Source organism: Daucus carota, chromosome 7 (genome assembly GCF_001625215.2).
Source record: "Daucus carota subsp. sativus chromosome 7, DH1 v3.0, whole genome shotgun sequence".
Taxonomy (NCBI): domain Eukaryota; kingdom Viridiplantae; phylum Streptophyta; class Magnoliopsida; order Apiales; family Apiaceae; genus Daucus; species Daucus carota.
This window is the reverse complement of record NC_030387.2, coordinates 12,519,954-12,542,430: the sequence shown is the minus strand read 5'-3', so window position 1 is coordinate 12,542,430 and position 22,477 is coordinate 12,519,954. Positions and strand designations below refer to the sequence as shown.

Below are 22,477 nucleotides of genomic sequence, written 5' to 3'. Positions count from 1 at the left end.
AATGAAATTTAAAGAATCTCAACTATATATCCTCGGATTTCATGAATGCAAAACAATTCTTTGAAATCCCAATTCAGTACACCCCGTTAAATAATTTTTTTATACAACATGAATTTTGTAACGATAGCTATTAAAATGAGATGTACGTCTTAATTTCAACCTGATTTCATACCTATTAAAAATTAAAAAAAAAATCAAAGCAACTAGTCTTGAAATTGTTAAAATTCATTAACATTTAAAAAACTTTTAAATATTAATATATTCATTAAACCTCAATTAAACACCAATAAAATTTTAATTTAATAATTACATATTCTACCATCAACCATTAATAATTACTTAAAAATAAAACTAATTTATCTAAATCAAATTCGACAAAATACTTAATCGATTAGTCAAACTTAAGGATATTATATGATATATATTTAATTAGATTGATATTGTAGATGTTTTACAACGAAAACTTTCTTCTAAATTTGCAGTTTTGACAAATTTTCAACAGTATTTGTCATAAATCAAAGAATATATTAAGTTTTCAGAAGTAACTTTCATAAAATTATATAAAAATTTGGATATTGGGAAAAATGGGGCGGGTTCGGGGCGGGGACTTCATTTCTGAGCCTTGCTCATATATATTTTTTCCTGCTCCGTCCTCGCCCCATTATATGGGGCGGGGCTGGAAAATGAAGTCCCCGCCCCATTCCCCGCGGGGATTTATTTTTAATCCCATCCCCGCCCCACCAGGGATTTAATATAATTTTGCCCCGCCCCACCCCACTACTATAATATTACACTTTAAATAATGTAATTAAAAGCAAAAAAATCAGAATTTAATAAAAATATACGAGACATGTATATTAAAAGCAAAAAACTAAATATTATAGAAATAAAAGAGATATGTTATATCTTGTAAAATTATAGTTTTGTGTGTTATAAAATAATAATATTAAATATAATAAATATATTATATTAAATATATGCGGGGCGGGACGGGGAATCCCGCCGGGGATTCAACAAATACCATATTTGTCCTATATTTTGGCGGGACAGAAAATCATTCCCTGTCATTACCTCATTCCTCATATTAGAGGGGCGGATCTGCCCCATCCGGGGCGGGTTCCCCATTTTTAACCCAGACCTTGTGGTCAAGTTTTTAAAAAAATCAATTTTTTATTTAAATAAAAAAATAGATTAAAAGTGAGAAGTAAATGAGTTAATAAACTATTACTCCCTCTGTCCCATTTAATTGTATACGTTTCTTTTCAACTGTTCGACACGCATTTCAATGCTCTTATAAAATATAGTTCCGTAACTTATTTTTGAGATTTTCTTTTTCTGAATAAAAATATAACATCCAAATTTTAATTCAGAAAAAGAAAATTTTAAAAATAAATTACACAACTACACTTTACAGAAGCATTAAAGTCCGTGCCGCGTCCCCGTCCCCCAATGTATACAATTCAGGGGGACGGAGGGAGTAGTAAAAGGAGCAGAGTCTGAAAGACCACATCGTTACCAAGAAATGTTTCTATTAAACATATTAAACAGACAGGCCCATTATGTAGTTTTCATAATTAACGGTCGACAAAATATATTTGTGTTAACTGTGTGCAACCAGGCCAGTAACGTCAAGACTCGAGGACACAAGAAGCACCAAGAAAGAAATTGTAAATACAGGGATAAATTTGAAATTAATTTTAAAATCTGTGATACCAAATCTGATGCACTATTATATGTTATTTTTGAAAATCCGACCCCACATACTTTTCCCTCTCCTCTCTCTCATCTCTCTAACCAAACTCAAACTCCCCAGAACATGAAAAACACAACAAAACCCTAATCTCTCTCTCTCTCTCTCCACATAAATACTTCATTTCCCAATTAGTATGCAAGACTTCATAGGCTCAGTTCGCCGTTCTTTAGTCTTCACATCGTCTGGTGGCGGCGAAGAACCCAACACTTTAGGCGGGCTTGTTGGGAAAATTGGATCTAGTATTAGAAGATCAAGAATTGGGCTTTTCCCCAGACCCATGCCTCCTGCACTGCCTCCGATTGTGAAAGCTAAAAGGGATGATGAGTCTTCGATTCGATGGCGGAAAGGGGAGTTGATTGGGTCTGGGGCTTTTGGGCAAGTTTACATGGGGATGAATCTTGATTCCGGGGAGTTGTTGGCTGTCAAACAGGTGGGTTTTCTGATTTATTGGATTATTGGTTCATTTTCTTTGATGGTTTTTTTTTTTAAAGATTTGATCTTTTTTGGATTGTGTAGGTTTCGATTGCTGCCAATTCGGCTTCTAAGGAGAAAACTCAGGTGATTGTTTTGGGGGTCCTTCTTTGATTTCTTTTTGTATTTGATGTTATAGAATTTTTTTTTTTGATTAGGCTTATATGCCTTTAGAAATGAGTATATTGAGTGACAATCGAACCCATCTTTCCCGGGACACCAGAGGATAGACCCACCACTTGGAAGTATAAAATTAAAAGTAGTGTGATATTTTTAATTTTATAGTTGTAATAATTTAAATGTTTAATGTTTTGGGAAAAAAGGGTATTTGTATTTACTTGTTTGTTTCGTAGAACTTTACTAATTTAAATTAGATACCTGCTGTCAAGTGATGTTGAACATCTAAACTCACTCGGGAGCCTACTTCTGGGATTAAAGAGGATTACTAGGAGCCCTTCTTTTGGTTATTTAGACTTAGTAGTTAAAATTGAATTTGAATATTGGGGGTGGAAGGGGTTGAAATTGAGCTCTGATAGTGTTAAGTTATCAATTGTCCTAAACCTTTAAGGTGTTAGGAATGCTTTTTCAGATTATTGATAAAATATCTTTAAAAAAACGTAAGTGCAAGTTGATGATTTGTACATGATTTGTTAATGTTTATGTTCCTCCATGCCAAAGTGATTAGGTATGGTTTCAGAGTCTGCAGGGTAAATCTCTTCGATTATTTTCTTCAATAGATAATCGCCCATTGTCATAATATGCCAATACTAATGTGAGCCATTGTTGGAACTTGGATAAACATGTTTATTTATAGGCTCATGTCCGGGAACTTGAGGATGAAGTTAAGCTGTTAAAGAATCTCTCTCACCCAAACATCGTTGTGAGTATTATTAAAATTTGGTAATAGGTGGATATGTTATTGTTTATTCAATACCCTTTTTTGTTTTTTCATTGCCTTCCAGAGATACTTGGGGACTGCTAGAGAAGAGCATTCACTTAATATTTTGTTAGAGTTTGTTCCAGGAGGATCAATATCATCACTCCTAGGGAAGTTTGGGTCTTTTCCCGAGTCTGTAAGTGAATGCAACCTTACATATGTTTTAAAACTAATAATCTCGGTAAAAAAAAGAATTAGGTAAAATATTAGTGTGTGAAATATTACCCTGAATCATTTTATTGCACCTTTATCCTTCTGGTAGAAGCTCATATAGGGATATTGTAACTATATTTGAGCAGGTTCTGAGAATGTATACAAAACAGTTGTTATTGGGACTGGAATACCTTCACAAAAATGGTATAATGCACCGAGACATCAAGGTAATTATTCTAAAAAGCTTCACTTTGATTGCTCATTTATTATATACTAAGTCATATGCTTTATTTAGGGGGCAAATATCCTTGTTGATAATAAAGGGTGCATCAAACTTGCGGATTTTGGTGCATCTAAGAAAGTTGTTGAGCTGGTATGGAAAAAGTTCTTGTCACTTTTATTCATAAATTATTATTATTATTATTATTACTACTATATAAATCCTAGTATATAAGTGCAAATGTAATATATCCATATTGTGTTTTCCCGTAGGCTACAATGACCGGTGCCAAATCGATGAAGGGTACCCCATACTGGATGGCTCCTGAAGTTATACTCCAAACTGGACACAGCTTGTTAGTACTTTCATATTCTTCTTCTTGTTCATTTATTAGAAATTATCTTGGTAGTGTTGGAAAGGTAAAAACACACAACTAGAGGTGTTTTGTTTATACAATCCACCCTAACAAATCCAAAGCAAATTCTGAGAAAATGTCGCGGCTTTGTTTATGTTGAAGTAGATTTGTTCCTGGGATATCTAAATATATATTAAGTGGCATCAAACAAATATACAAATGCTCAAGAAAAAAGAGAAAACTTTAAAGTATTAATATAAGATGCCTTGCACTTGTCATTTGTAGAGATTCTTTTTGTCATTTAATAACCTCATATGTTAAAACCCTAATCAGAAACTATACAATGTACATAAGTGGTTCAGGTTTAATTTTTTCCAGAAAAACTCCTTATCATATACAAAATTAGTCAGTTCAAATCATGTTTCCCCAAGTTTCCATATCTCATTAATTTTAGTCATCTTAATTGAACATTGACATAATGTAATGTGCATTTTCATATGTTCTTGTTTTTTGTTTGTTTTTCAGAAGATAGTGTTGTAATGAACTTTTGTAAGAAATTTCCTCATGTGTGTGTGTCTCTTTCCAGCTCTGCCGACATATGGAGTGTTGGATGTACCGTTATTGAGATGGCTACTGGCAAACCTCCTTGGAGTCAGCAGTATCAAGAGGTATATGCAGGGAAGAAATACTATAAAGCCTTCCTAGGCATATGTTGTCTGATTGACTTTAATATAGACCCTATATGCTATTATTATAATTATTTAATTTGCTTGTATTCTAAGCTTTGATGTTGCTGCCAGGTTGCTGCTCTCTTCCATATAGGGACAACAAAATCTCACCCACCTATCCCGGATCATCTCTCGGCCGAGGCTAAGGATTTTTTGTTAAAATGTTTACACAAGTATTTACATGACTTACTATATTCTATTTGCTTGTGTACATAATCTATCATACATATGCTAGTATCAAAATATTGAAATGTTGCATTAAGCCCTCTACTTCATTAGTGGAGAATAATACCAGAAAGGGTATACACTTCTCTTTTGTATTATAGGGAGAACAAAATATGTGTTTTATATAATATAAATCTCCTTAGATTAGAAGGACCTCTCATGTTGTTTGTGAAATAATCCAATAAAAAGGAAAACAAATACTGAATTGCCATTATACATTCCTGTTCACTTTGCAGAGAAACTCTTTATTGTTTTAAGCTTTCTTAAAAAAAACAATTATCAGTTCTTTGTTACATGTAATCGAGAATATTTCTGTTTAAGAGAGTTTAACACCCATTCTTGTTCCCCCGGAAGAAGTTACTATCTGTATTGTGTTCTGTGGTTGGATATTTGTCAGGATTTAATGAATCCTGAGTAAGTTTTGTAGCTATTTTTGTACTTCTCTATGTAATTTCAGTAAATCAAGGCTAGAGCAAGAGAGAAACAGATAGACTCAGCACAGATATAGGCAGAACTAGAGAATAGAGAGGAGACAGAAAAATCTCAGAGAAGAGAGAGGAAATAGAGAGATCCCAGAGAAGAGAGATAAGCAAACTTGCACAGTAAGTTATGTTCAGGGAGAGAAAGTTAGAAAACAGAATAGAGGGAGAGAGTGGTGGAAGTGCTTCCATTTTCATATATTCAAATCATAATCTGAAAAGTACAACTCAGACTTCTTTTTATAGACTTCATATCCTCTTAAGTAATGTGAAAGTACTAAATTGCCCTTCCCTAGTATTATGCTAATACAATTAGTCTAATAAGAAGGGTGCTAAGATGCAATTTTTAGTGCAATCCTAACAATTTTCATCACCTTTATTATATATTTGTATTTGCAATTGTTTTTACTGAGATATTATTTGTTCCTGGAAACTAAACAGGGAGCCAGATTGGAGGCCTACTGCATCAGACTTGCTACAGGTACTTTTGATTTTAACTGTGTCCCCCCTACCAAGCGCAATGCTCGATGTGCTTCCTTCAATCTGAATTACTCTGCTTGGTTCCTGCAGCATCCTTTTGTTACTGGAGAATATCAGGAATCCCTTCCTGTGAATCGCACTTCAGTTATAGTTAGTAGAACATTCTTAAAATCTGAATATCACATATTTAGTAGTAGCTTCTTGGTTCTTATTCTAATCTCAGTGTTTTAATACTCAGCGGGACCATTCTGGAAAGCATATGGATGTATCTAAAGCAAAGCTTAAAAATTCGTAAGTTTCAATAGTTGTCTATAGATTTTAATAATTTTCTTTAGTTGTTTATGGGTGTGATTGTTAATTATGTGGATGCTGCAGCATAAACCCTGGGAATAGACTATCTGGAATAGGTTCCAGTGATATGGGTAATGTGAGGTGCTCTACTGTATATCCTGAAAATTTGTTAGGAGATGCACCCAACTGGGGATCTAGCAATTACGATGACGATATGTGTCAATTAGATGATGAAGAAGATTTCTTTAGTGATGCATTAATAAAGCGTAGTTCAACATCCCTTTCTGCTGATGTAAACAAGGTAACAAAGTGCCTAAGCATCTTTTTTTGTATGTTGTTACTGTATTCCGTATTTAGTATTAACTATTTGATCTCTACATTATCAGAGTTTTAACCCAATGAGTGAACCTAATGATGATTGGCAATGTAAGTTTGATGATAGTCCAGTATTGGAGAAAAATGCCACGAATATATTACCAAGTGAAACTACCAATAAGCATTCTGTAAGATTTGGGTCATATGGTAATGGGGATGACTTTACATTTCCAAGCGGCACATTAACAACAGATGATGAGGATGAAGTTACCGAGTCAAAAATTATAGCCTTCCTTGATGAAAAGGTCTCATTTTACTTTCACACATTTTCTTAGAACTATTACACGTGTGAGTTGGACAATATATTATCACACTACTTGCATTATTCAAGTTCTGATTAAAGCTTTGCTCTTGGAAAATCTTTCAGGCTTTAGTTTTGAAAAAGCTGCAGTCACCCCTATACGAAGAATTTTACAACTCACTGAATCCAATGTGTTCTATTAGTGCTGTTCGGACTGAAAATAAAGAAAATTTAGCTTATAACTGTAACTTACCTCCGAAAAGCAGGTCACCCAATCGGGCACCCAGCAGAAGATTCTCTGCTGCTGTTGATGTTGCCTATACTGCTAGCCCCGAGAATCGCTCCAAGCATGTATCAGTTGGTAGTTCAAGTCATCAAGCTGTGCAGGAACCAAAATCACCTCCATATGAGGAAATGAAGGTGGATCCTAATCAAGAGCCAGTCAGTCTAAGGTTTGTGAATTGTTTTTCAGTTACTGCCTTTATTGGCATAGCTTGTTGTATAACTGTTAAGTGAAAAAGGGGAAATCTAAAACTTTTTCGTAGTAAGTAAGAAATCCTGTTTGGAACAGCTTATTTTAAGCCAGCTTGTTCATAAGTGAGGTTTTTTGTTTGGAAAGTAAACTGTAAATATTAAGCAAAGTTTTATGTCTATCCTATAGTCCTTTCAGAGAACTTAATAATATGTCTAACAAAATGCTTAGCAAGCTGCAATATACGTATATCTCACATATTACTATAAGGAGCCAATAATAGATCTCAAAGAGCGTTATATGATTCTTTCTTTAGCATGTAGTTAGTTATATTATGTTTTCTGTCTGTAACGTGAGACTAAAAACCTTTCGTGACAGCGCAAGCTTCTCTGAGAGGCAAAGAAAATGGAAAGAAGAGCTTAATGAAGAGCTTGAAAGGAAACGAGGTATGTCAATAGTTGTCTCATGTTTATGTTAATTTTTTGTGAGCTAGCAGTTCTGATAATTCCATCGGGTTTAGTGGACAACATAATTTATATTTTCACCAAAAGATTTTAGTTGCATGTAGCGACAAGCGTATCACATCACCTTGATACTAAATGTATGGAAATTGTGTTTTATCTGCCCTAAAAGACATCATTAACGAGGTGCCCAATGATCCATTCTTCTCAACATTCTCAACCCCAGTGCAATTGCACAAACCTTGATTAGTGGTAATAAAATCTTTTCCAAAATTTATCAGATGCTGTTGGACATCCAGATTCCCAAAAATCTTTTCTCTCCGAGGAAGTAGCATCCAAGGCTAACAAGATCTATACATAATTAACACAAAATCATTCTCTCACTCGCTTGGATCTGTTCGTTTTAGGTCTAGAGTCAAAGGGGCCAATATCAAAATTTTATTACTCCCCTCAAATTGCTTACATTTGGGCTGGGGCTTGGGCACGGAGATCAAGGGTTGTGTAGAAGAGAGAAGAATAAATAGTTAAGTTAGTGGGACTTACTATAATTGATGAAGAAAAGTGTGCTATTTTAGGAAATTTTAAGAATTGGATGGAATATCCAAAAAGAATTGTGTTGCCAAATGGATGGGACAGAAGGTGTATCTCTGATAACTGTACCCCTACATGCAGTTTTATGCTCTCCCCTCAACTCTATAACATGTGCATATGTAATATGTATTACATTCGAGGATCTTGCTTGTGGATACCTGTAACGTTCTTAAATTTGAATATTCACAATACCCATTTTTCCTCGTGTTCAGCTGCGGAGACACTAAACCCTTAGCAGCTTAAGTTCAAATATATCTTGCCAAGATAGGTTTAATGCCTAATAACCTTATATCCTGCACTATGCAGAAATGATGCGGCAGGCAGGTGTGGCAACTACATCATCTCCAAAGGATCGTATTTTTAGCAGGCAAAAAGATCGATTCAGGTTTGCATTTCCTGTCAAATGAATGTATGTATATGTAATTATGCATGTCCTTATTCATACTTCAAAAATGTGTCCTCTTCTTTGGAAGCATGACAGCTTAAGCTGCACTTTGCAGATATGACCCATCAGGCAGGTCAAGGGAAATGCATCCCCAAGGATTCAAATTATAATGACCGCGCAAGCACATATTCACATACTAATGCGGCTGTATCATATATATGGTAATCTTTACAGGAATGTTTGATTTTCCCGGATGATGATGATGTATTTAGCTCTGTGTTTTGGCGAACACAGAAGTTATGTAATATGGCTCCTCCATAGCCAAATTCATTAAAAGGATTTAAGGTGGGCAACCACTATTTGTGTTAATTGTGTGGTTGGTCTGCAAGTATTGTATAAACTGTTTGTGTTTAATTTTCTCCTGTAAACTTTTACCTATTATTACTCACAAAAGGAATAATAATGAAAACAGGACCATTTAAGTCTATGTAGACTTGTGATTTGTTAAATAACTGTTTGTGAAGGTTTGTTTTTGGTATATCTTGGTAGAAACATATTTATCATTTTTGAGTTACCCCTACCACCTCATTTCAGTTAGAAACTGAGCTTACCCCCCGGTTCTGACGGCAGTTCTCAATCTTGAAAACTGTACGGGGTTTTATCTCAAAACTGAGTCCAACGAGATCAGTCTCCCCTGGTTAGTGATATCTTTGCATGAAAACCGTTCCCTGGTTATATGCTTGTCTCATTGCAGCGTCTTCATCTCAATATTAGAGTAGTTGTTTGTGCAGATGAGCTCCGTCAGGCCCCAGCCTAAATCAAAAGGGTCTGCGGCTAGTTTGTGGTCTAATATCGTTATTTTCTTTTCTGTATTTGAAGTCTTTGACTGGTTACTCTTTGATTTTCATTTCTGCCTGAATAATATATTTTGGAGACGAGACCACCTCTTTTTATTGGAGATTTCTTTCTTTCTTATAAAGCCGGCTATTTCACATTAGAGATGTTTGCATATAGTAAGTTTATAAGATAAAAGAGGTTTGTATATGCACCATTTACTTTCTTTCCTTTCTTCCTGATTCCTTGCGAGAATGCGGCTACAATGAGGAACAGACTTGCTACGAGGAAAAGGAAGAGGAAGAGGAAAAAAACACAAGTAGGCACATGAAAAGAAAAATACAAGTAGGTTCATGAGAAGTTTAGGATCTAGAATATATTTTCTTTCTTCCCGGACGAATTCCATGCAGCAATGCGTCAAATATGATTAATCTTGATTGAATTCTATATACGAGACAGATATAACTACACAGCTGATTGAAAATTTCAAAACTTCCAAAAGTGACGAGAACTTTCCTAGGCTCATGTTAGATTTCTTTTGCTTGGTCTATAATACTATTCTAAAACCTACCCAAACCAGTTATGGTATAACTGTGTGTTCTATGCCCCATTGGCCACATCCATATCAATCACTCCGTCATTTACCTTGAAAACAACTCGCAGCTTCCTTAAACATGATTGCTTTGAGCCGCTTTTGCCCGCTGCTCCAGTGACATGGACGATGTCTTTTGGACATTTATCCATCAGCTCGTGTAGTGGTTTATCCAAGTTTGAGCGAGTCATCTCTTCTAGTACTGCGGGTGCCTGCATGTACAAATTCTTACCTCTGTATGAAACACTAACTCTGGATAAAAGCAGCTTCGGGTGATCTTCTAGTTGATCGATAAACTGTTAAAACCAAGACATTGTGAGAGAATTGCTTAGCTATCCACAAAATTGGAAAACAATAGACGAGAAGATGACAGTGTGCTCCTGTAAGTTACCACCCAAAGAGAAGCATAAAAAATAGAGATTCTCATTAGGCAGTCATATTAATAGAGTAGAATTATCTTCTTTGTGAGAAACCAACTTGTGACAGGTTGACAAAAAAACATGCTTGGGGAACATGGACAGCGAATCCAAACCGAGGCTTATTAAAAATTATCAATGAATTGGAGAATTTGTTGATCAAGAGAATACATCTATACACGTGTGCTGTACCCAAATTGTAGTTCAAAGAAACAGATAAAGCCCATTACTCTTCTCTTTATCGTATTATAATAAGTTGTCATCACTGACCATATATACACATATAATCTAATTTCCAGAACCATAACCTAATCTGCTAGAGCAGAAAAGTTATTCAAACTTGTTTCACAGATGGACTTGCAACAAGGTGTACATAATGAAGCTTCTTCTAAAAGAATTTAATTATGGGTTTGTCTAGTGTGTGCCCATGGGCACATGCTAAGCACGGAAATTTTTGTATTTAGATCATTTTCATTGGTGTGGTTGGTGTATTTGCAGAGGGTCCACCATTATTAAGAAGTAGTAGCCAATCAAAATGATCTAAACACAAAAATTTCCGCGCTTAACATGTGCCCATGGGCACACCATAGAAAAACCGTTTAATTATTAATGATTTCGATAATTTTTCCATGTTTGGAGGGAATTCTGAAAGAAACTACTAAATAATTGTAATTTTGTCCAACAAATGACATCTAACCCAAGGTTAGGGAGATATAAAAATAGAAGCCTGACAAAAGAATGACAAAACCTGCGGCACTAAGGGGTCATTTGTTAAATCTGGATAGCTGATTCTGAATGACGGGAAATCTGGATGAATAGTTAATCTGAATTTCTGAATGAATGATTGTTATTTGTTAATAATTATTTAAATTTATCTGGATGGTGATTATTTTTAAATATATTCCTGTAAATGACTAACGTTATATTTGTAGGAGCCTTCTTTCGGTTCTGTATTCATTTTTATTAATAAAAAATTTATTCTCTTGTTCATTCATCACTTTTTCCTCCATTTTAATTTATATATTAATAAAACATAAATTAAAAAAGGTTATAAGAAAATTGGTAAATTTGACATCTTAAAAAAATATTTATATATTCAACAACAAACAAGTATATAAAAAAACATTATTCAAACGATTTTTAAAAGGGAAAAAATGTGGCAGTAATTATTATTGTTATCAAAGAGAGAAGAGGAGTAGAGGAGGATTATTAGCTGGACGATTGAGTGAAGGTAAGTTAGGCTCTGTCGTCCAGCGCTTTTCTTGTATCGTCTAGTTGAAATAACTGCTAAACAAATGATCTTAACGGGACGAGGTTCTGAATGAGCCAGCAATCCACTCATTCACTTGTTATCAAATGGGGCCTAAGAGACTCAAGTAGGCGCATTACATAGATAGCTACCAAATCCTTCACATGACAGTAACTTGACTAACTTGCCTATCATTTTCTGATAAACTCTAACTGATCTTAATTAAAAATAGTGAAAAAATTCAGAGTAATAATATGCTGGGTTCTGAAGTTCTTTGTAGGAAAAAAAAGATTGAAAACGGATCCAAGATATAAATGCCAGCTTAGACAACTGAGAATTTATTGGGGATTAGACTAAAGGACGATTACTAGCCAATTTCAGCACAAAAAATCTTCTGAAGATAGCATATGAAGGCACGCAGAAATTAATAGTTAAGTGTTTTTTTATTGAAATTGCCTGACTTCAGCCGAGTCGGTATTTCTCAAAGGACAAGCTGGCATTAAACTGGACACTCAAAAGCAGTACATCAGGGGATAGGGCGACGAAGTGGTTCTTGCCGTTTCACTTAAGTTTCTGATAAAGCTATAGCTAAAAAAAGAAAAGGAAATGACAACAGTTGAGCAATAACAAATACCTTCTTTAAGGAGATTGTAGTGTCCAGCTCAATAAGAATTCCAGGGCCACAAACAAGACAATCCTTGTCCTTCTCAAACTCAGTCACTTTAGTGTGCAAGCCATCAACACCATTGTACCTGCGATTAAAACAGGTGAAGTTTAGCAAAGACATGAAAGTTTCCAGGAGCAACAAAATCAAAATGAATGTTGATAATCTGTTCATTTGCATTTCAAGATCTCTGATGTAAGTTACCTGGTTAATCTTATATCCCTAAAGCCTAGAGAGTACAGACACAATCTCTCGGCAAAAAAAGAGCCCACTTTTGCACAACCGCATAAAACTTTAGTGACTAGAGAAAAAGATACTACAAATACTTTCTGTGGAGATTAATGGAACAATCAGGGAATTGTTACCAATGAAAAAGATATCACACATACATTTCAAGGAGAATAAGGGAAAAATCAAGAATTTGTCTACTTGTTTACGGTCACAGTAGATTAATGAAACAATCAGAGTATTGTAACAAAGAAAAAAGAATTCAAATACTTTGCAGGGAGGGGAAAAAGATTTTGTGTACTCGTTTACAGCTGCAGTAGCTCCCTCCCTCCACAGACACAATTATCTATTTCTCATAGTATAGTTTAGGGAAGCATGCTTAGAAAATAGAATATCAAAGCCAGCACATGAAAACTGAGTGACACGAAAGGTAATGGGTTTGTTGTGACCAACTCTAGGTTTCAACTCTCACCAAGGGCTCAATTCAAAGCAATGCAACAGGAATAGAAGGATACATACACAGGTGAGGGGATAAAGAAAGCTAGTGATATCAGAAAACACATATAAATTGTCTAAACATAATTAAGTTGACGTACGTCAAGTAATTCGATAGTGTTTTACTGCACCCAGATGCAATCTTCAAGGTTTCCAAAGCACATGCAGCTGATATGATTGCATTGGTGGAAGCTATAGCAGGTATGATGTTCTTTACCACACCCTGTAACACAAAGACAGATGATGCTAAAATTCAATGTAAAATTGTGCCATGATTAGAAAACATTTTTCTGGAAACAGTAGAGAATTGCTGATAGTACCGTACCTGAGTAAGAGTATAGGTAACACCTGGAATGCCAAAAAGCTCAGCTCTCTTCACAGCCTATTTATTTGGGGTATATGTTAGTATAACACAGTAATAATTTCAGGCAACAAAGAGAAGATATAAACATATATTTACTAATCAACCTCTGAATAGATCCATTGCATATGCTCTGGGTCATCTGGATCAAAAGTTTTACCATCATGGACCTGCAAATATGAACAAATAGTATAATAGGGCCATCTTTCCAAAGTTGCCTCCTCCAAAAAGGACTGAAAAAGGAGAGTACAGTAACAAGACGGAACATACAAAGTATTTTACCTCATCCCACTTAATTAGATGGGCGTATTCAATACAATGAGCAGCAGTTCTAGGGGTTTCAGCAAGAGTACATAAAGGAAACTTGACTTGTGGAGGGAAGAGCCAGATAGTACATTCAAAGCATGGTGTGATCCCAGGCATAATAACCCTCGCATGGCCCTTAAACCCTTCAGTTCCACCATCTACCATAGGTTTTATTGTTTCCTCTCGTGGATTGTCATCAGCATCGTACTCTAAATTTTTGAACACCAGATCAGGGAAGCACGATGATGTTGAAAGAGGACAGTTCATACAATAAATATACAAATGAATTAATCGTACTAATAAGAAGGAGCATCATAATAGTAATTGACTTGCAATTGTTTCTTGTGGACTCAAAGCATTTATCTTTTGTTTACTCCTTCGAATTCTCTCTTTGTTGGTAGTTAGTATTAATCTAATTCTTTTCTTAACCTAACATTATCATCATCATACCTAAGATACTAACGTAAAGATCAATGCAACAATAGAATAACTTTATTTGCAACCTTATTAGATTATTCTAAATTGTGCTATATTCAAACTTGCACATTACAAATTTACAAGAAATACACTTTAGAAAAACTCTAGTTGCAAACATATGAAGGGTCCTATTTCAATTATATGTTAACCTTCAGCAGCAAACCCGCAGGATGATATAGACTCACCTAGAAAACTACAAACAACGGAATTTATGTAGCTTCGGGCCTCAACAGAATCAAGACCAAGAGCAATAATGCTAAAGTCATTGTAAAAATCCAGCTCTTTGTCCTCAATGCGACAAAAATGTGGCACGATATTCACACCATTGACTCTTTCCATAACTCGTTCTGCTGCCACTTCAGCCTTTGGCTTTCCAACATCATGAAACCTGCATAGAACATATAAAAATCGGCATTATTCCTACTACTTGGAAACATTAAAAAATATTGTGCAAGCACCTCGGGGAATAAAAAATCCATTAACACACAGAAACATCAAGCACCAACTAAATATATCCTAAAACGATTGGATAATACCATGAAGGGCTCCTAGCTGTTTATTTTAAACATCAAGTTATTCACTACTCAGAGTAAGCAGAGAAAGTGAAGGGAACAACGGACGAACACAGAGGAACTCAGATCCACAAGATCAATGCATAGTAATTTTGATTCAGTAATGTCAATAAAATAAAATAAAGTTAAATTATAAATTTCGCCCTTAAAATACTGTAAGTCAAAGCCTATTATCTGGTGCAAGGTTCTAACTTACAATACCATCTTATACTATAAGAGCAATTACGGGGGCGTTCAGATCATGGTTAATGAGCCCAATTAACGGGAATCGGAACCTCAAACCCATGTGTTGGTGTTTAAATTAGTAACTTTTTTGAATGGAACGGAAACCTCAATCCTACTTGGTGGGTAAGTTGTTCCTTACACACCCCTTACCCATTCCCATTCCCGATTCTCATTCCCACTCGCCATCAAAACGCCCCCAAGTAAGAATAAAAATTAAAAATTCTATCCCTTAACTTATACATAACAATATTCCAATCTTGGCATTATGAATTAATACAATTGAGTTAATGGAATAATTAATCTTCGATCATAAAAAAAACAGTACATTATATACTAATGTTTTCATTTATACACAAACAAGACCACCAAACTTCTCAGGTTGCACAATGACCCCTATTTTTAGGAACTACAAATATCCATAATTTACATCAGCTACACGAAAAAATCAAGTCACCACCAAACCTGAACAAAAACTGCCGATTCAAATTAGAAACATCAATCCGGTCCATATCTATAACTTCGAGATTCTTAAACCCCGAAAAGGCCAAATCTTTAAGCAACTCACAACCCAATCCACCCGCTCCAACCACCAAAACTTTAGCATACTCTTGAAGATCATTCCTCAACTACAAAACCCATCAATAAAAAATCAAAAATTAAACCAAAACAGCAAAAAAATATAGCATAAAAACAGTGCCCACTAAGAGTTTGACAATAGTCCTCAAAGAAAAAGGGGTTAAAGAATCTACGTCGGTGCCGGGATCGAAGGTGGGGCCCACAAGATTGCCGGAACGGAGGAGAAGCTTGTCGAGGTCACGTGATCTACTACAGCTTATTTGCTTGGCCATTAGAGTACCAGTAGCAGATTAGACAAAGCTAAGCTGACTTTGATGATTACGGTGTAGATGGTCTGATTCTGAGTTCAGACCTGTTTGCAATTTATATGTTTTCCTTTTTATTCAAGCAGGAATACTAAAATCTTTATATCCATTTTGAGTTGCTTAAATTTATTGATTTTCAAATTTTGATTGCTTATATTATTAAATAAGTAGTATAATTTTATATTATATTATCAAAATTAAAATATTATTTTATTTACAAATAATATATGATCATTTGGTCAGAGATCAGATAAACTCGTTCATCATGGTATATAGGTTAATATGTATTGATATCATATTTACAAAAAATATTTAAAAAAATTCCTTATAAATAAAAATTTAAGTATGAAATTCTATTTAGGAAAAAATTAAATTACGAAAATAGGTGATGGATGTACTTTAAATCATGTGTTCAAAATGAGCTAGTTTATCTTTGAATATCAGTATTTAGGATTAAGCTATCCACTTTGCATTTCAATTTGAATTTGGGATGGAAGAGATTGATATATATGATCAAACTATCACCTTGTATCCAAATTTTAACATATCACTGGATTGGATATGTACATTTTTGTGTATATATTATTTAAACTTTGAAGTTTGATCTTTCATATAAAATAAATTTTAAAATTTTGTGTGCAGTTATGTGAAGTTCAGAGTTAAAACCTTAATCAAACAAGTACTGGATGTACAGATGAAAACCTTTGAGTTAGAAAGTGTCAGGTCTACAAATAAACTTGAAAAGAATGCATCCAATCCAACAACCTTAAATCTTAGTATTATATATACTGGTTCTTAATTTTCTCCCATACACAATAGTCAGTTCCAGAGGTAGATACTTTATAATTTGGTGGAACAAGGTCTCCTACATCATACCTTGATCCAATCTTAACATATATTTTATCATCAATTTTCGCTACATAGAGATCAGCGTCAGAAGCTACTATCTGCACACTGCTTGTTTCACTGATTGCATTCCTTATTCTGATTGCTGTTATTTTCGAGATGGCGTCCTTCAATCCCCAATCAAAGAAGTGGTCATAAAACTGCAAATAATGTTAACCAACTACTGTCAGTTAAGATGCAAAACCAATCCGAAGAAATATAAAATGGTAATAATTATGTACAACTTACAATTGACGGAATCCCTGGATGAGTGAGGATGTATGCGTATCCTTGCATTACTTTGTCAGATGGGAATGGCCACATCTTCTGAGAGAAAGTATCATGATTATCAATGAAGGTCACAGCATTCCCTGGTGAAATTCCGACGAAACCTGGAGGGTTTCCATTTGAGTCCTTCATTCTCCACAACTCCCCTTGTACAGCAGCTTGAAGGATCCCTTTAGTTGTGAAATCAAATGCTGTGACAACACCACCGCCAGTTTGAACCCATTGAGCCAGTGCATTGCGGTGATTGTCTTGGTTATAGTTTGGTTTTCCATCTGGCCCGTAGGAAAGGCTATCCCAGTACTCGCCAACAGCAAACTCTGGGGATGTATTTTGCATATAGATCTTGGTAATACTTGGAGAATATCCCCTCACAAAATCAAATCTCCAGCCATCAAATCCAATTTCTGTTTTGAGCCAATTCATCCAATCTGATAACTCTCTTTGAACCCTCAGATTGAGATGGTCAATATCCGGAGCTCCTGAAAAGTCCAGGCCAGTATCTAGGTTCCCCTTGCCATTAGAATATGCTGTATCATCTCTGCAAATATAGGAGGGGCCCCAGTCAAGGCGATCATCAGCGGTTCCTCCCTCAAAAATGCACCATATACCTCGGCTATCTTTCTTCTCTGCACATCTATGATTTATTACTATGTCAGCAATGCATTTAATTCCCTTGTCGTTGAAAGCCTTAACCAGTGCTTTTAGTTCACCCTCGTTTCCATATGCAGACACATTTAGATCATAGAGCCTTCCTGGTAGATATCCTGAACAAAAGAGAGGAAACATTGGGCAATGAGACTTCAAATGGCTGAGAAACAAAATTAAACCACATGCTCGTCACCTATTAACTTATCTGAAGTTAATCCAGATTTAGAAACCTCTTATTCCTATATAGAGATAATAGGTTCATTTCAGTTGAATTAGCTAGGTACAAACCTGAGGACGGACAATCTACTAATATAAAGGAGGGAATTGAAAACCTGGTCCATGCGATTTTAAGAGCTAAGCTACAACCTTTCACAAGGCCAAGTCATTCTAGCTATGTCAAAATTAGCCAAGTTTGTGCTCGACTACTAATCAAAATAAATCAAAGGAAGGCTGTTGATTTTAGGCACAAAAGTGCATACATAATCCAAAGTCTAAATTTTGAAATAACAAATTAAAACATATATAACGAGCTCATATTAGCATAGACATATATGGTATGATAGAGTATATAGAACACCAAGAAACTGTAGGTTCTATGCACAGTCAATTGTTTTTTAAATTCTTATAATGAAAGCATGATAGTAAACGAGATGAGGCAGAAAATTTAAAAAGAACAGCCTACAAACCAAAGATACAAAAGATGAATGTAAACGAAATTCAGATCAATTACATACCACATAATCACATCAATCGAAGAGAATAAATCCTATCAGTTAAAACTCTCATTCCTTGAATTTCTAAAATCGACAATATGTAAAAAAAGTAAAACAGAGAGAAAGATAATTTCCACCTTGGGGGGCGACGGATTGAGAAGGTGGTGGGAGCCAAACATGGGTAACCCCAGCAGCAGCGAGATGAGAGACAGAGTTGATCAAATAATTGTACCACCCTCCTTGCTTGTTGCACGAGTCCCAGTTGAATCCCTTATAAGAAAATCAACAAAATCTCTCATATATAAACTTACTACTAATACTAATACTAATACAACACAAAAAGTGTAAGAAATTAAAAAAGAGCTAAAGAGTTATTAGTGAAAGTAGTCATGTACCTGAAACAACAACGTAGGACTTGGTGCTGCAAAGGTGTGGAGAATCAAGAAAAAAAGACATAGAAGAGAGGGGAAAGTGGCAAAAGTTGGCATCGCTTTCTCTTTCTTCAGAAACAACACAAGTCATAGTAAATCCATCAAGTATGAGTTTTAAGGGATTTTTTCAGAAATTACTGTATGTGTTTGAGTATGTTAAGATAAGATTGTAGACTTTTGTATTGGACTATTCACTATGTTTGTATTATACGACTTTAATCTTTCTTAGCTGTATTACAGTAAAAAAAATCATTTGCACAGGCTTAATAAATGTGTGATTTAGGCAGATAAAATGGAATCAAGTCTCAATCATGGCATGATCCGCAAGGAACGAACGAATAAGTACGTGGAACAAACGGCAAACAACGTGACACTTGCTACTCATCTACTAATTACTTGAAATGAACAGATGACATACTTTTCTTGAAGGATTGATGGAAGCAAGTTTGATTTGCTGTGTTTGAGTTCCGGAAGAAAGCCAGTCGTTATGGTGAGTAATCAATCCTTATCCCTTTTTGCGCGACTAAGTAAAACTTGTAAGCTTTAAGATTCTGCCCAGGTGTCGGCAGCTGGGACATTTCTAAGCTAGTTGCTTTCTAAGTTTTTACTGGACCTGCTTTTCCACTTCAGGTATTTCTTTTAAACTACATCTCCATCTTGTACATATTCCTTTCCTCAGAATAAGGGTAAGGAATGTTACATTATTTTTTCGCATTTGTTGATTAAGTAGACCGTCTAAATCACATACAGATGACAGATTTCATACTATATCCGCGTCTGGATATAACTAATTGTTCGATGGAATCTCACAAAATCCATCAACTTATATGGATCATGACTTACTTTCCCTACATTCTGTCATTGTTTCTTTCTTACATGGTTTAGTATTTCAAAGTTAACCAAACAAAAATTCGTATTTCTGGAAAGGAGATGCAGCTTGAGACCATTGATGTTTGTTTGTATGTAAAGCTTACAAATCAACCATTAAAAAAAAAAGAGAGTAATCATATAACATACCCTACTCTGCTGTTGGTAATATACTCTGTAAAACCATCTGTTATGGTCTTCATAATTTTTTTTTGTATCTTCATTTCTATGTCAAACATATCCTATTGCAGGCAGTCATGAAGTTGTCCACATCTTAGATGAATTCATGACGAGAGACGCCTCTCGCTTTAGAAAAAGAGCGTAGAGTAGCTCATTCCATGAATCCGGAACTCCAGGTAGGCACCAGTGGCTGCAGTCCTGTCTACTGTGAGACGAATGGGGGACAAGATAATAAATAGATGAATGTCCATCTTTTCTTCTTGATGTCATATTACTAACATCTAGCACTTCTAATTGGCTACCGTGCGATTTGCTCAACTGGGATGATAACACTTCTTTAAATATGTTGTAGTTTCCTAAACTGTAAGATGGCACTTTGTACGTGTCTGGTTCTGGCAGTTTCTCCTCGTGGCAGCCTCCGCCATGTCTCCAATCCCCGCCTCTGTATCATCAACATCATCTTTAGTTTAGGCTTAACTTTTGTACATAGAAAAGAGTAGGAAATTAGACAATCAAACCAAAACGTGGACTTGCAGCAAACCTGAAATGTACAGGGGAATATGTGCGAAAAAAGACTTGAGTCTTGTTTGTATTTACTTCCCGCTGTATAAAGCCTATGACAGTATCTAAGGACTTCCGATATGCAGCATCTATTTGCATCTCCATCTTTATTTCTCTTCCTTCTTGGAAGTAACAACCCCTGATCAGTTATAAAGATTATTTAGAACAAACACAATATATGATATAACAAATCAAAGATACGATATAGAGGCGAATTCCCCAATGTTAAAAATGAACTCAGCTTCAATTCTCATATCCCCCTCCCAGTTGAAATGAAAAGAGAATGAGAGTTGATCATCTCATAGTACTTGTGTTAAATGAACGTACATTCTAGTAGTCTTCTCGAAATTCCACCAATGCCCCGTGTTGAAAACCAAAATATCCGCATCCCTCCATTTAAAATAGCTCCAATCTACCTGATCCAATTTCAGGGTACTTCTTACATTCGATGGAGATTTAGCAGGAGGTCTGCCCTGTGACACAAGAAATGGAGCCCTATAGTACTCAACTGTGCAATTGTATTCCTCAAACTTGAAGACCAAGAACCCCTTGTGCTTCGTAATTGGTTTGCCATTAACTTCATAAATCGATCCCTTGTTGGCAACTGCAGAAGATAGCATGCAGAGCAGGGACTCCCATTGGTTTCTCCCAATCGAATCTCCCACAAAAACTAACCTCTTGTTCCGCAGCTTCTCCAACATTAATTTTGCATCAAATCTGGAGTCAAATCACCCGATACATTATTCTTCAAAATATACAAAGCTACCTTATGGGAGGACAGGCATAAATGATGAGTGTATGATGTTATCAGAGCAAAATATTACAAAACTAATAATAGAGCTTAACCACCTTTTCCAACAACTGATAGAACGGATTTGTGGTCCATAAGTTCACGGGAACTTACACTAAAAAGAAGCAAGCATGTGAACAAGAGTACAAGAGAGTACAGAAAGAAAAAACAGCCATACTTTGTATTCTTCTAAATTTCTAATATGATTGCTCAACATTATAAACCCAAAATTTTCAGTAGTTCCCAAAATTAAGATAAGATTTAAACTTTGAGTTTTAACTTTTAAATTCTTCAATATAAATTCTTGCAAGTAGGAGAAAAGATGAAGAACCTGGGCAGTTCACAAGCTTTAGGTTGCCATCGCCACTTTGTGTAGAAAAAATCAGGACGGCCATTCTCCGAACACCTAAACCCCTCATCCAAAAACTTACAGTCTCTGGACTGATACAATGGATAGCTTTCATCCCACACCCAACCACCCTCAAACACATCACAAGAACCACCCTTTTCACTCAAAAATTCAATCTTTCTACGCGAACCACCATCCCTATGAAATCTCAACCCCGAAAACTTCTCAGCTTGCATCGACAGCTGCAACCCTTTGGATAAATCTCCATAGTTCAAGTAAAGAAAGCAACATGTAACCAGAACTGTAACAAATATCACAAACAAAATTCTAACCGAAGGCTCGAAAAGCCTAAGATGGCTCTTTACTTTCTTGAAATTATATGTACAAGGCATTGTATCCAACTCCGCTTGACATGAGCACTTAGACATATCTTGTATCTTGATCAGAAAAAATTGTAGTTAACAAATATAGGTGACATAAACATGGAAGTTGTGTGTGTGTGTGTGTATTTGGTGAGAAAGTGAAATGAGATGATGAAAAATGCATGGGGTGTGCATGTACAAGTACAAATCACATGTTAAGAACACATTTGAGAAGAGAGGAGTTATGAAAATGCAGAAGCTAATGAAAAGTCACTTATATGTAAATAACTGCAGATAAGAGAGACAGGGCTTAATAACTCTCATGCACTCAAATGCGTGGGTGCGTTTAATTAGTGTATGTGGGTCTCGTGTGCAGGAGAGACAAAAGTGCTGCAAGTTGTAACGGTTACAATAAAAAGTGAAAAATCATAATAATTATTTTATTTTTTTTACTTTTTCATCTACACTTTATTGTGGATGAACGTG

General features: G+C 35.4%; 4 protein-coding genes and 1 long non-coding RNA gene across 6 annotated transcripts; 2 read left to right on the top strand and 3 right to left on the bottom strand.

Moving 5' to 3' along the window:
* The first annotated feature begins 1,749 nt into the window (after positions 1 to 1,749).
* On the top strand, positions 1,750 to 9,104 carry LOC108193288 (mitogen-activated protein kinase kinase kinase NPK1). 2 transcript variants are annotated; one of them, XM_017359889.2, is made up of 18 exons: positions 1,750 to 2,183; positions 2,270 to 2,311; positions 3,039 to 3,104; positions 3,187 to 3,297; positions 3,461 to 3,541; positions 3,610 to 3,687; positions 3,807 to 3,889; positions 4,476 to 4,557; positions 4,690 to 4,790; positions 5,763 to 5,802; positions 5,892 to 5,951; positions 6,040 to 6,092; positions 6,177 to 6,393; positions 6,479 to 6,712; positions 6,835 to 7,160; positions 7,559 to 7,626; positions 8,539 to 8,617; positions 8,733 to 9,104. In XM_017359889.2, exons 1-18 carry the CDS (start codon positions 1,887 to 1,889, stop codon positions 8,785 to 8,787), a joined length of 2,073 nt encoding a protein of 690 aa, XP_017215378.1. In that variant the 5' UTR covers positions 1,750 to 1,886; the 3' UTR covers positions 8,788 to 9,104. The 2 variants fall into 2 exon arrangements, with proteins under 2 accessions (XP_017215378.1, XP_017215379.1); XM_017359890.2 differs by having other exon boundaries at positions 8,539 to 8,641; positions 8,733 to 8,872.
* A 697-nt stretch (positions 9,105 to 9,801) lies between these two features.
* LOC108193284 (NEDD8-activating enzyme E1 catalytic subunit-like) lies at positions 9,802 to 15,993 on the bottom strand. The gene is made up of 9 exons (XM_017359880.2): positions 15,786 to 15,993; positions 15,499 to 15,662; positions 14,425 to 14,627; positions 13,739 to 13,971; positions 13,564 to 13,626; positions 13,421 to 13,477; positions 13,197 to 13,318; positions 12,343 to 12,460; positions 9,802 to 10,339 (listed from the first exon to the last, which is right to left on the bottom strand). Exons 1-9 carry the CDS (start codon positions 15,882 to 15,884, stop codon positions 10,052 to 10,054), a joined length of 1,347 nt encoding a protein of 448 aa, XP_017215369.1. The 5' UTR covers positions 15,885 to 15,993; the 3' UTR covers positions 9,802 to 10,051.
* A 675-nt stretch (positions 15,994 to 16,668) lies between these two features.
* LOC108196047 (alpha-amylase) lies at positions 16,669 to 18,945 on the bottom strand. The gene is made up of 4 exons (XM_017363118.2): positions 18,847 to 18,945; positions 18,589 to 18,721; positions 17,052 to 17,854; positions 16,669 to 16,963 (listed from the first exon to the last, which is right to left on the bottom strand). The coding sequence occupies exons 1-4, from the start codon at positions 18,937 to 18,939 to the stop codon at positions 16,697 to 16,699; spliced, it is 1,296 nt and encodes a 431-aa protein (XP_017218607.1). The 5' UTR covers positions 18,940 to 18,945; the 3' UTR covers positions 16,669 to 16,696.
* A 426-nt stretch (positions 18,946 to 19,371) lies between these two features.
* Positions 19,372 to 20,578, top strand: LOC135148085 (uncharacterized). The gene is made up of 2 exons (XR_010285966.1): positions 19,372 to 19,512; positions 20,001 to 20,578. It is a non-coding gene; the product is annotated as an uncharacterized LOC135148085 (long non-coding RNA).
* Positions 19,820 to 22,470, bottom strand: LOC108196046 (protein trichome birefringence-like 10). The gene is made up of 4 exons (XM_017363117.2): positions 21,612 to 22,470; positions 20,818 to 21,207; positions 20,471 to 20,629; positions 19,820 to 20,371 (listed from the first exon to the last, which is right to left on the bottom strand). Exons 1-4 carry the CDS (start codon positions 22,055 to 22,057, stop codon positions 20,005 to 20,007), a joined length of 1,362 nt encoding a protein of 453 aa, XP_017218606.1. The 5' UTR covers positions 22,058 to 22,470; the 3' UTR covers positions 19,820 to 20,004.
* Between the last annotated feature and the right edge of the window lie 7 nt (positions 22,471 to 22,477).